General features: G+C 50.4%; 1 protein-coding gene across 2 annotated transcripts in view; it reads left to right on the forward strand.

The window, feature by feature from the left end:
• NPR3 (natriuretic peptide receptor 3) overlaps positions 1 to 13,372 on the forward strand; it is a 60,047-nt gene that overhangs the window by 7,737 nt on the left and 38,938 nt on the right. For both annotated transcript variants that reach the window (XM_081089100.1, XM_081089101.1), the window contains exons 2-3: positions 3,235 to 3,357; positions 10,588 to 10,754. In XM_081089100.1, the coding sequence (XP_080945226.1) occupies positions 3,235 to 3,357; positions 10,588 to 10,754 (290 nt within the window). The remainder of the gene's footprint in view (positions 1 to 3,234; positions 3,358 to 10,587; positions 10,755 to 13,372) is intronic.

Consider the following 13,372-nt stretch of genomic DNA (forward strand, 5'->3'; position numbering starts at 1 on the left):
AGGCGGATTCTCCGCTCTGCCCGCTTTGCCAGCATCTTGAAGTCCTTGCTCCAACTTAAACTGAATCGTGATTTTTATGCAAGAAAAACAGTACCCTGCCCTGAACTTGGAAGCTAAGGGTTCCCTTTGAGAGTTAAGCCACATGGTCCACACACAAATAATCCAAGTCTGCTCAGATCCACACAATGCCACTGAGGTCACTCTTGCTGGGTCCAAGGAGGCACTGACATTTAAAGAGAGAATGTGTCTGCAGAAGGAATGGGCCTTGATGATGAGGGGGACGGAGAGCAGAAGACGGGCCAGGACCGTAAAAATAGAAAGAGAAGTGACACAGAGGCCAGTGCCGGGCGGATCCCAGCCAGGACTCAGGGAAGCTTCTGCTCTGGCCCGAGGACCCAGCCTGCTTGGTCCTGGGCCGGGGAGATGTCTCTTAGACACGTAGAGTCATCAAGCCCTGATGCCTTCCATGCCTGAGTCATCCAACGGAGTGACCTGCTTCTGAGTTCATCCTCACCGTCCCCCCAGTCAGCGCACCTACTCGTACAGTGGTAGCTCCAACGAGTTCTGTGTTGTTTAGAAGCAAGTGCTCCGGAGCCTGAGGCCTGGACACGGAGCCCCTTTGCATGAGGAATGTCGGAGCCGTGGTCCGACGCTCTCCGTGCAGGTCGCAGCACACGGAACGCCAACAAGCCCTGACCCTCGCATTGCCAAGGCAGCTTTGGCTCGGCCTGGCGGCGCAGACATGTTCATGCGCTTTGGTCCTCGTTGAACTTCAGTCGTCTGCCTTTCAGCTCATCTGAAAATGGCTGAGTCAGGTGATGAGGACTCTGCCCTCCGCTAGTGATGTGCTGGCAGAAGGAGGTGCTGCGTCCGGGAGGGAGAGGCAGACTTCGGACTATGAGGAGTTATCAAAAAGTGATGAGGGCTGCGGGCAGGCCGCCTCCCGAGTCTACCTGACCCTCCCAGAGACGCCCCCTCATGGAGCCCACGCTCTTCAAACGTGTCCAGCTTCAGCCCCTTATTGGCTGTTTTGTGGGACACCTTCACTCTTTTTGGATTTCAGGGACTAGAATTAATCATTGCTGAAACAAAGCTCTAAATCATAATGAGTAACGAGGTGTTTCTTCGAAAACCCCCTTACAGAATTTGGTTATGTTTCCTAAATGTGTAAGTATTTTCATGGGCACACACAGCAGCTACTCGTACAGTGGTAGCTCTAACGAGTTCTGTGTTGTTTAGAAGCAAGTGCTCCGGAGCCTGAGGCCTGGACACGGAGCCCCTTTGCATGAGGAATGTCGGAGCCGTGGTCCGACGCTCTCCGTGCAGGTCGCAGCACACGGAACGCCAACAAGCCCTGGCCCTCGCATTGCCAAGGCAGCTTTGGCTCGGCCTGGAGTTGGTCTGACGTCTTCCCGCGCCCGTGCTTTCACAGAGAGCAGGCACAGCTCCGAGAGCCATCGCGCGGGGTGGCACCCAGCCTCTCCAGGTCGCTCTCCTCCTCTGTGTGCACCAGGCACAGGGGTCCCCGTCATGGGGACGAGGGACAGCGACAGTGATCAGTGGGTCATGGCCAGGTCCCTGCTTCACTCCAGGCCGCAGATGCTCTTAGGAGCAGGCAGCAATACTCTGGAGCTGCTCAGCGCCCAGGTGTCTGACAGCGTGGCTCTGAGCGGAGAGCGCAGGGGGGGCCGGTGCTGTGCCTGTCCCTCTGAGGCTGCACAGCCCGGGAGGAATGTTTAGAATCAGGGCAGCAGAAAGCCCAGGCCCCTCCCTCGCCCTCTGATTTGCCACCTGAGGGGCCTCCCCAGAACCACTGAGTTGGCTTTTTTTGGGAAAAGGCATTTACCATGCGATTAGGTGTGAAAGCATTTGGCACTCCTCGCTGCCTCCGATTGGGCAAACCTGGCGACTCATTGGGAGCAGTTTGTAAAACTTCATTTTGAAAGAATCTTAGGTTTTGGGAAAAGATGTAAGAAATTAATAAAAAGCCATCTGTGCTGTAGACGTCACCAGGTTTTTAGCAATTGCTAACATTCTGCTGCTTTTGCTTCATCATTCCAAATCTCTCCCTTCTCTCCTCCCCACCCCTCCCCTCCCCTCCCTTCCCCTCCCCTCCCATCCCTTCCCCTCCCATCCCCTCCCTTCCCCTCCCCTCCCCTCCCTTTCCCTTCCCCCCTCCCCTCCCATCCCTTCCCCTCTCCCCCTCCCCTCCCCTCCCCTCCCCTCCCCTCCCCTCCCCTCCCTTCCCCTCCCCTCCCCTCCCTTCCCCTTTCCCCCCTCCCTCCAAATACATACACATGCACACCACACGGACAATTGCTATCTTATAAGGAACTATCTGAGAGTAAGTACAGCTGTCACGCTCGTTGACGCCTAAGTACTTGGGTGTGTGTCCTCAGGAAAAGGACAGTCACTTGCACATCCACAGCAGAACTGTGAACAAACAAGTGCAGTACTGTTACCTGGTTTTCAGACCTTATTCAGGTTTCTCCGGTTGTCTCAATAATGCCCTTTATAGCAAAACTTTTATTATTATTTTTTAAAGGGCCAGGGTCCACTCGAGGGGCACACATTGCACTGAGCTTTCTGTTCTTCTGTGTCTTTTCGTCTAGGACAGCGGTTCTCAACCTGTGGGTCGCCACCCCTTTGGGGGTCGAACGACCCTTTCACAGGGGTCGCCTAAGACCATCCTGCATATCAGATATTTACATTCCAATTCATCACAGTAGCAACATGACAGTTATGAAGTAGCAACGAAAATAATGTTATGGTTGGGTCACAACATGAGGAACTGTGTTTAAAGGGCCAGAAGGTTGAGAACCACTGGTCTAGGACATTCCCCCAGCCTGTCTTTGTTGGTCACGAACTTGACCATTTCAAGGCGCACAGGCCAACTCTCCTACAGACTGTCCCCACACTGGCTGCCCCCCCCCCTCCCGTTAGGTTCAGGTCACCCACTTTGTCGGCTTTGGTCCTGGGTGGGCTGCATCCGGAGGCTCAGGAGCCTCTTCCTAGGGTTGGTGACATTGGCTTCCATCCTTGGCTATGGTGGCATCCTCTGCATTTCTCCACTGTCATGTCACTACCCTTCCCCTTTGTAATCCATATGTGTTCGTGAGGACACTGGCGGGGATGTGAGTACCCCGCGCCTTGCCGGCCGTCCCCCGCTGGTCTCAGCATCCTCACTGTGTCCTGACAGGGCGTCTCACACGTGTTGTTGTTCCTCCCTCCCAGTGGTGATCATGTGTGCGAGCAGCGACACCATCCGGGGCATTATGCTGGCGGCGCACAGACACGGGATGACCAGCGGGGACTACGCCTTCTTCAACATCGAGCTCTTCAACAGCTCCTCCTACGGTAACGCGGCCCCTTTCCCTTGCGGGCTGGGGTGTCAGGAAGGGGCAGGAGAGAGACAATAATGTGAGTTACGTCAACAGATTTCATTTTCATAGCTAGGAGTTTAGAAATTTGGGATCCTGAACATGGTTGTGACTTCTAAATTCTCAAGCTTTGCTTCTCTGAGAACTCAGCAAGGAAGATCCCACATAACCCTGATGCCAGGGCATCTGTCTCCGGATGGTCTTAAATCCAGGCCCTACAGACCCCTGCCTTGTGCACTTCCAACTGCAGGCTGCCTCCAGATGGACTGCTGGGATAGTTTTTAATAGGATGGGATAGACTAGAACAGTGGTCGGCAAACTGCGGCTTGGTAAACTGCGGCTCGTGAGCCACATGCGGCTCTTGGCCCCTTCAGTGTGGCTCTTCCACAAAATACCGGCTCTTTCACAAAATACCGACTTCTGCGCATGGACCATGAAGTTTCAATAGCACTGTATGTGCGCGCCCGCATGTGGTATTTTGTGGAAGAGCCACACTGAAGGGGCCAAAGAGCCGCATGTGGCTCACGAGCCGCCGTTTGCCGACCACGGGACTAGAACATATCAATGTAATGGAATAGGATACGTCAAAGTGGGTCACACATAGCATATGTATTGTTTCATAAAACTTTTATGTTAGTAACTAGAGGACCGGTGCATGAAAATTCATGCACACAGGGGGGTCCCTCAGCCCAGCCTGTGCCCTCTCGCAGTCTGGGAGACCTCGGGGGATGTCCGACTGATGGCTTAGGCCTGCTCCCTTCCTTGGCTGGCCTGGCGCTGCCCACTCGCCGGCCCTGCCCCCCACCAACCTGTGGTTCTGCCTTTCAGTCGATTTGCATATTAGGCTCTTATTATATAGGATACGTTCATGTGTATATATTTATGCATGTTACTCATATGTTTGTAATGGGCCACAATGTGAAAGAAAGAAAACAATCATTATTGTAAACCGAGGTGCAACATTTTGAAAGTCTCTGCTCCCAGCCCCCCTTCATTTCAGATTACTTATTACTTATTAGTTAAGCTCCCATGTAGAAGCTCAGGAGGCATCAACATAGGCGATGGAAAGCATTTAATTTCTTTCTTTAAAAAAATATTTGTATTGATTTCAGAGAGGGAGAGAGATAGAAACATCAATGATGAGAGAGAAGCAATAATCGGCTGCCTCCTGCATGCCCCCCCACCCCACTGGGGATCGAGCCTGCAACCCAGGCATGTACCATTGACAAGAATCAAACTCAGGACCCTTCAGTCCTCAGGCTGACACTCTATCCATTGAGCCAAACCAGTCAGGACTTTACAAAAATATTTCTAATAAAATGATCGCTATAGTATGGGTACACAGTATTTTATTTATTTATTTATTTATTTATTTATTTATTTATTTATTTATTTATTGTTTCTATTTATTAAAGATTAAGAATGCATTGAAAATATAAAACAAATATATACAATTTAATGAATTATTTGCACAGTATTTTATAATGTCGACATGTCATCTTTACTTTTTCTGTCTCCTATTTTTAAATATTTGTGTTGCTCCCAGACGAGGCTAATTGAGTGTGCATGCCTGTATGTCCACACACACACACACACACACACACACACACACACACACACTTGTTCTGTAAGATAAATTTCTAGAAGAATTTCTGGGTCAAAGGTTATATGCATTTAAGTTTTGATAGATATTGCCAAGTTATCCTCTAGAGCAGTGATGGCGAACCTTTTGAGCTCGGCGTGTCAGCATTTTGAAAAACCCTAACTTAACTCTGGTGCCGTGTCACATATAGAAATTTTTTGATATTTGCAACCATAGTAAAACAAAGACTTGTATTTTTGATATTTATTTTATATATTTAAATGCCACTTAACAAAGAAAAATCAACCAAAAAAATGAGTTCGCGTGTCACCTCTGACACGCGTGTCATAGGTTCGCCATCACCGCTCTAGAGAGCTTACCAATTTACACTTTGCCACAGTGTATGAGATGGTCTGTTTTCCTACATCTTTGTCATCTCACTGTTAAATTACTTTACTTATTTTAATTTCTTTTCATGTCCATAAGCAAAGATTCACATTTTTTCTTCATTTGAACTCTGCCGCGTTCAGTGCCCCCACGCCCCACTCCCGCCTTCCCTCTGAGAGGCGTCCGTCTGTTCCGCGCTTCTATGTCTCTGGACCTACTTTGCTCATCGGGCTATTTTGTTCATTGGGTTCCACAAGCTCCTTCTGTTTTTCCGCGCCCTCAGTCATAGTGAATTGCACCCAACCTCAGTGACACAGAGGACAGTGAGGGCTCCAGGGGCCGTGTCTTCATTCCAGGCAAGACAAAGGGGAAGCTGAGAGGCAGCTGACTCAATTCCGTGTGAAGAGCTCTCTGGAAGCCCCTCACTAACTCCTGCCTACACAGCATTGCCTGCCCCTCCTTGTGAGCGGGGCCAGGAAATGTGTACATCTAGCTGAACCCACCGCAACCCCTGATCAACGCAGGAATCGTTAGGAAGAAGGGAAGATGGCTGTAGGTAGAGAGGCCCCTGTCCATGCTTGGCCCAGCCCCCGAAGCACCTTTCCTCCTCAGAGCAGAGGCCGTGAACAGAGCCTGTGGCCGGCAGAGTGGCCCTGAGCAGGGCCCTGGGCCCTGGTGTCCATCGTCAGTAAAGGGCCTTCTCCGAAACGTGGTGCCCTAAGGATCCTGCATGTTCATGCAGAGTTCTGCAGCACCCTTCTCCCCCGTGCACCCTCACCCTGAGCTCTAATGCCCATTCTAGAGAAAGGTTCTATTTCAATTAGTATTTAATTGATATTGGATTTTTTCTTTCTTTTTTAAAAATTTAAATTCTTTATTGTTGCAAGTATTGCATGTCTCCTTTTTTCCCCATTGACCTCTCCCCACCCGCTCTTGCCCCCCAGCACATGCCCTCACCCCCTACTGTCTGTGTCCATTCGTTATGCTTATATGTGTGCATACAAGTCCTTTGATTGATCTCTTACCCACCCCCACCCCCTCCCTTGCTTTGATATTGGATTTTTTGAAAACATTTTGACAGTGTGTTCATATTGACTGATTACTAGGTTGTTTGATCCTGATGAGCTCTCAAAGATACTCTCATGTCTGCCTGAATTATATTATTACAGGAGCTCAGCATATATTATGGGGGAATTGGAATGATGGAACATAAGACTGAAAGGATAGATTTACAAAATCTAGAGCAGGGGTCCTCAAACTTTTTAAACAGGGGGCCAGTTCACTGTCCCTCAGACCGTTGGAGGGCCGGACTATAGTTTAAAAAAAAACTATGAACAAATTCCTATGCACACTGCACATATCTTATTTTGAAGTAAAAAAACAAAACGGGAACAAATACAATATTTGTATTTGCATGTGGCCCGCGGGCCGTCGTTTGAGGGCCCCTGATCCAGAGAGAAGATGACGTACGTTGTCCCCTTGAGTTTTTGTTAGTACCATGGCGGCGTCTTCTTTGCAGTGAGATGGGTGGAAGGCTACTGGGGCAACCCCGCTGGGACTGTTCGGAACTTTCCCGTCTTCTGAGAACTCGGAGGGCACAGGATGTGTTCCTTTCTGTGTAAACGTAGCAAGTGCAATGGAAAAAACAAAGTTTTAAATTTTATTTAATTTTAATTAATTTACATTGAACTAGTCACCCATGTGGCTAGTGACTCCTGGGCTAGATGGGTCAGTTCAGCGCAGTCAGTGACGTTTCCAGCCATTTCTTCCTGGAAGCCCTGTTTTCCCGAGCGTTGGTGGCACCGGCTACTTCTGGTTCTCTGTGAGCTCCTGTCTCCCCCTCCTCCTTCTGCCCCCCCAAAACAGCCTCCTCAAGTGCTGGTGCCAGCCCTCCTCCCCACTCCCCTGCACTCTCTCACCCAGTGCAGTCAGCCCCTGGTTCTGACCCTTAGGCTGTAGAAATGACACCCACATTCCTCGAGCCTTCACCCCTCTTTCTGTTCAGACTGTTGTTCCCCACCCAGCCTGGTGCTACCACCGGGCATTCTGCAGGCCGTCACCTTGGGTTGACCGTGACCCTAACTGACACCCTTATGATGTCCATCCGCCTCCTCCATCTGACTCTGCTCTTTCCTCTAATGACACCCCCTTCTTCCCCCCCTGCATCACCGCTGACGCCTCTCGCTGTTGTCCCTCACTCCCTCGCTCTGCGGAGTCTTGAGATTCCTCTTGCGCCGTCCTCTGCTTGCATTCCCAGGCCCTCCCTGTTTTTGTGATTAAAAGAGCAGTAACTAATTATGAGGGAACATTTCCTAGATTCAGAAAAACACAGCCCAGACAAAAGAAAGGGAAAGAAAATGGAAGAAAGAGAAAAACTCGCCCATGATTCTCACCACCCAGAGAACCGCGGTTGATTTTGGGGGTATGACTCCCCACATGGAACCTCTCGCCTGGATGCCTGTGGCTGTGAGCCTTCCGTGCCCCCCACCCTAATCCATCCAGGCCTGGTTCTGATCATGCATCTCTGTTCCACTCATAAATCTCCAGAGGCCCCCAGTTGTCTGTGGAAGTAAATGTGTCCCACACGCCAAGTGCCAAGCCGACCTCTGCTTCATCTCATGCCCAGCAGCCCCGTGTGGGAGGCGTTACTGACACAACACACTGAGAAACCCACAGCAGCAAGTCCTAGGATCAGTTATGTTTGCGACTAGACACCTATTTATTTTGGCTTAAGCTTATTACGCACTATTGTTTCCATTCTTTTTTTTTTCTCAGAAAACAAAACTTCAAAATCATTATCTTTTATTTTTTAATATGTTTTTATTGATTTCCGAGATGAAGGGAGACAGAGACAGACAGAAACATCAGTGATGAGAGAGAATCATGGACCGGCTGCCTCCTGCACGCCTTGTACTGGGGATCGAGCCTGCAACCCGGGCCTGTGCCCTTGATGGGGAATTGAACTGTGACCTCCTGGCTCCTAGGCTGACGCTCAACCCACTGAGCCACGCTGGCCGGGCTTATGTTTAGATGATGGTAGACAGATTTATTGGACTGGATTTCATTTCTTTCAAAATAAAAAAGGTTTTCCCTATTGTAGTAGCAGAGGGTGGCTGTTTCCAGCGCCGTGTGTTTGTTCTGGTTGCACAGCCCAGCACCAGCAGGGTTAGGCTTTCCCAGGAGAGAGCCCTCCCCTCCCAACCCCCAGCTGAGAAACTCCACCCTCTTTGCCTCAGACACACCACTCCTGCTGAGTCTTGGCACCGCAAATCAATGAGAAACGAATCAATAGAATCAATAAGCATTGATCGCAGGCCTCTGAGGAATGGCTTCCTCCACGGCGGGCAGAGGTTCTGGGCATCTCCACACTCTGGGGCCTTCCTGACAGCAGCTGGTCCCCAGCCGGCCGACCTGCAGCTCCCTCTCTGAGCACAGGCATCGCGGCTGCTCCTCACACCAGGCCTCCTCCGTGTTGGGGAGGCTTCGTGTGGGAGGAAGAGGACTTTGTCAGGTCCTGTTGGGTGGCTTGACATTTAGGCTTTGCTCACTGAGCACAGATCCAGCCCTTAATGAATTTTGCCCGTGGCTCTTCTTATTGTTGAACAGCTGCTGCGGCCGCATTTGCACCTTAGCCTGTGCCTCCTCTTCTGCCCGGCGAGCCTTCCCGTCCTCCTCGCCGCCTGTTAAAATCCTTCCTTGGAGCTGGCTGCCTCTTCCTCTACACCCTGCACTGTACCCCCTCTGTCTCCCCAGGGAGCTGCCACCTGTAATAACTCAGCTGTCACCCGGCTATCTCTACTCCTTTTCTCGAGGGGGGTGGAGACTGTTCAAGACACTTATGAAGTCCACGGGGGTGGCTCCCACGGACCTCTGACCAGGGCTCAGTGACCCCATGTTGTCCGGCTTCAGCCGTGACGGAAATCCCAAGGCCACCAGCTCCTTTTCTGTAAGAGTGGGGAGGGGCCTCGGAGCCCTGGCCTCACACTCCAGCGTCTGCCAGGGGCCTGGGCTCAGCGCGAACAAATGACTTTGGAGTCGGACTCCAAGGGCTGACTTCCCTGCTGTGTTCCCAGGTCTCCGGGGATCACAACGACAATTCATGGAAGCATCAGCTTATTGTCCAACCCTGGACGGCCAGATTTTCTTCTGGGGCGCTGAAGGCCACGTATTTTCTAAAAAAGCGAAATAACAGAAAGTGCTGGTTTTCACCCACGTCATTTGCCTTTGCTTTTGTGAAGGGAGAGCTGGGAGGCAGCGGGGCACCCAGCTTCCGGTGCCTCGGTTTCCTCTCTGTGAAATCGAGACGATCATTGTACCCACATCCCTGGGTCCTGGGAGGAAGAAGTGAGTTTCTCACTATAAAGTGCTCGATAACGGGAGATGATTGCTATCTGTCTGCTCAGTGCGTGGGAGCAGTTTTCATTTCACGGACGCTCCGGTGAACACCGTCCCGTAAATAATGTGACGGTGTTGCCAGCGCTAAGCCCTCACACTCACCTAAACGACTTCTCACTCTGAAGAGTTCCAAAATGCTTCAAGAACTATTGCCAATCTGAAACTTGTCCGCCTTAGCAGTGCCACCTCTCTCACCCTGCGCACACCCGTCATCACATAGCCATTCCTGCCACCCTCTCCGCCCAGTGTCAGGCCGATGGCACCAAAGCAACAGCTTGGCTGACTGAGTGTGAATGAGAAAGAGTGAAACTTACTTCTCTTAAAAAATGTGTTTTTATTGATTTCAAAGAGGAAGGGAGAGGGAGAGAGAAACATCAGTGAGGAGAGAGAATCATGGATCGGCTGCCTCCTGCACACCCCACACTGGGGATCGAGCCCGCAACCCAGGCGTGTGCCCTGACCGGGAATTGAACCGTGACCTCCTGGTTCCTAGGTCAATCCTCAGCCACTGAGCCACGCCGGCTGGGCGAAACTTACTTCCTGCACCGCCCATCCTGCAGCTCTCGGGGACTGAGAGTACAGTTTCACGGTGACTATAAGTAGCTGAGGCCACAGAGCTCTTATTTCTCTCACATTTCAAAGGGACACGTGTCCGGAGGGCCTTCTTCTTTGAGGATCGCGATGCTCGTTGTCACATGGTATCCAGTGCAAGACCATGCATGACAATACCTCTCGCCCCGGCTGCCCCTAGTAACCTGTCGAGACACATGGCAGTTGGGAAGGGAGAAAGGGCCCTTTATGGTGACTGGCTTGGAATGATAAATATTTTCATTTCTCCCGTAGGAGATGGCTCGTGGAAGAGAGGAGACAAACATGACTTTGAAGCGAAGCAGGCGTACTCATCCCTCCAAACAGTCACGCTGCTGAGGACAGTGAAACCCGAGTTTGAGAAGTTTTCCATGGAGGTGAAGAGTTCTGTGGAGAAACAAGGGCTCAATGAGGAGGATTACGTAAGTGCCTGATGGCGAGCCGAGGCCGCCAGCATTCTGAAAACAGTCCCCTGCTTAAACCAGAGGTGACACAGTGTCCCGTCTGAGCCATTCGGAGATTCCCAGGCTCACGTCTGAATGTCACTGTGCTTTCTCTGCGTGTGTTTTTTTTCTGGCCAGCTCCCTCCACCCCCCACCCCCCCACCCCTATCCCAGCACCCCCCAGCACCCCCACCCTGCACCTACGCTTTCCAACTGCTACAGGGAGCAAATTGCTTGTCGTGGGCGCTTGTGGTGGGCCGAGCAGATGTCTGTAGACTTCCATCACTTGGTCGGCGAGGAGCGTGCTGGGGAGAAGGGGGACGAAGGGTGCCGGAGCTCGTGTGCCTGATTTTCCCCGAGCTCGGAGGCAGGCGGTATTTTGGGGTTGAGAGACTGTCTGTTGGCAGTCGGTCTCGGCTTTCTGACAAGCCTCTTCTCTCCGTGGCTGTGTCATGGCCCCTTTGGCTGCAGGCTGTTTCCTCCCCCGTATCCCAGAGCTGCCCATCAATTAGTGCTGTTGTGACTGCGGCATTTTCCAAGAGTGGACGGGAGTCAGGTCAGGCCAGACTATGGGATGCACAGGGGCACTCGTCTCTTTGATGCCACCTCACGTGGCGCCATGTGTTGCTGTTGCGGGCAGGCTTTGCTGGGTGCCCTGCACATCCTGGAGCCACTCCTGTGCAGAGCAGGGTGAGCAGGGGCCCCAGGCGGGTTGGGTAGATGTGCTGCCTTTCAAAACTGTCCACTCCCCGAGTCCAGAGCAGAATAGAGCACCTTCTTAATTTTAAAAAAATTTGCTTACATTTTCAATGACAGGTGACTTTGAGTATTGTTTTGTGTTGGTTTCCAGTGTACAGCACAGTGATTGGATAATCGTATACTCTACAAACTGACATTTTCAGTATCCACCCAGCACCATACAGCTATGGGGTACACTACACCCCTGATCATTCTGTAGCTATGAGTCTGCTTCTATTTTGTTTGTTTATTTGTTCATTAGATTCCACACGTAAGTGGAATCACATTGTATTTGTCTTTCTCTGACGGGCTTATCTCACTTAGCACCGCACGCCCTGCAACTGTTCCGTAACTACCAACTTGTACTTCTCAATTCCTTCACCTCTGTTACCCAGTCCCCCTCCCCCTTCCCTCCGGCAATCACCAGTCTGGTCTCAGGGGAGCGGCTTTGCAATGACCGATGGATGGCGTGGGTAGTCCCTGCCCAAGGTGGATAGCAACCACTTCAAAAGAGAAGTCACTTCCAAACAGGCCTCTCCCAGTTTCTTCCCTTGAAGTACCTCGGGGTACAGGCCTTGGCCTTGGGCAGACCTCCGTTCAGAGCCCGGCTCTAGCACTTCCTCGCTGTGTGAGCGGGGCCAAATGACTTAGTCTCTCTGGTCCAAATTATTTCTCCCTGTTGGGAGGATTACAGATAATCTATCTGAAGCACTTAGCAGTATCCCTGTCAAAAGCTGGAACTCAATAAATGAGGCCTCTTTTGTACTATTGTTATAATATTATACCTGTCTCCATAGGAATTTTCCATCCAACGACACACAAAGGGTCTTATAATCAAATTGAGTAATGTTTTCCAAGCATGTCAAGCTCGCAGATGGCAGGCCGCATGCCTCGTTCATTTAAACTACATGCTTGTCTAAGATGTTGCATGTTATACCTACATCGTTTAGAATACCGTTTGTCTCTCTAAATCAGCACTGCCCAGTGATTACGCAATGTGAGCTGCCAGAGAGCCACATATGTAATTTAAAAGTTCCTAGTAGCCACATTTAAAAGAATGACAATAACCAGGTGGAATTAATTTTAATAAGACATTTTACTTGGCTCATAAAAAAGATTATTTCAACATTAACCAATGTAAAAATTATGAAGGAGATTGTATATTCTTTTTATTGTGTGAAGTCTTTGAAGTCCAGTGTGTATCTTGCCCTTACCACATACCTGTAGGTCTAGGGCTCAGGAAACATGCGCGACTGGTAGCTGCTACACTGGACAGTGCGTTCGGAATTATGACAGAAACAGGCCCAGTGGCATAGAGCCCAAGTGTAAGGAAAGCCACGGCAGTGTCATCACCGAAGCCTTTGCCCCAAGAACATGAAGGAACAGAGAGGGCGCGGAGCTTCCTTTCGCGGGCTGTCTGTGGCGGCCTGGGCCAAATGGAAGACACCCACGTCTTTCACACCTGCCACTGTGTTATTTTACTTTACCAGGGTTATATTAATCTGTGGCTTCAGAGCTCAACAACGGTGCCCTTTTTATCTGGCATCCTTCCTGAGGTGGTTGAAGTTCAAGTATTTCACTATAGGCCGTCCAACTTAATGATACTCATTGGGAAAAAAGTGGCATTCCAACACATTACTGGATCATTCCTTTTTGTTACCAGTCTTTCTTCTATTCAGACTATTAAGTCTTATTTTAAGGGTAGTGCAAGAAAACTTCATTGGGAAGGTATTCCTACGACAAAGATCCGTAATACATGCCAAACCAAGTGCATTAGAGATTATTGGTGGTTGTAGATTATAGTACTGCTTCTCTCTCATGGTGGGATCATCTAAAACCCTAAATAATAAAAGCCTAAT

Source organism: Myotis nattereri, assembly GCF_964212035.1.
Source record: "Myotis nattereri genome assembly, chromosome: 4".
NCBI lineage: Eukaryota > Metazoa > Chordata > Mammalia > Chiroptera > Vespertilionidae > Myotis > Myotis nattereri.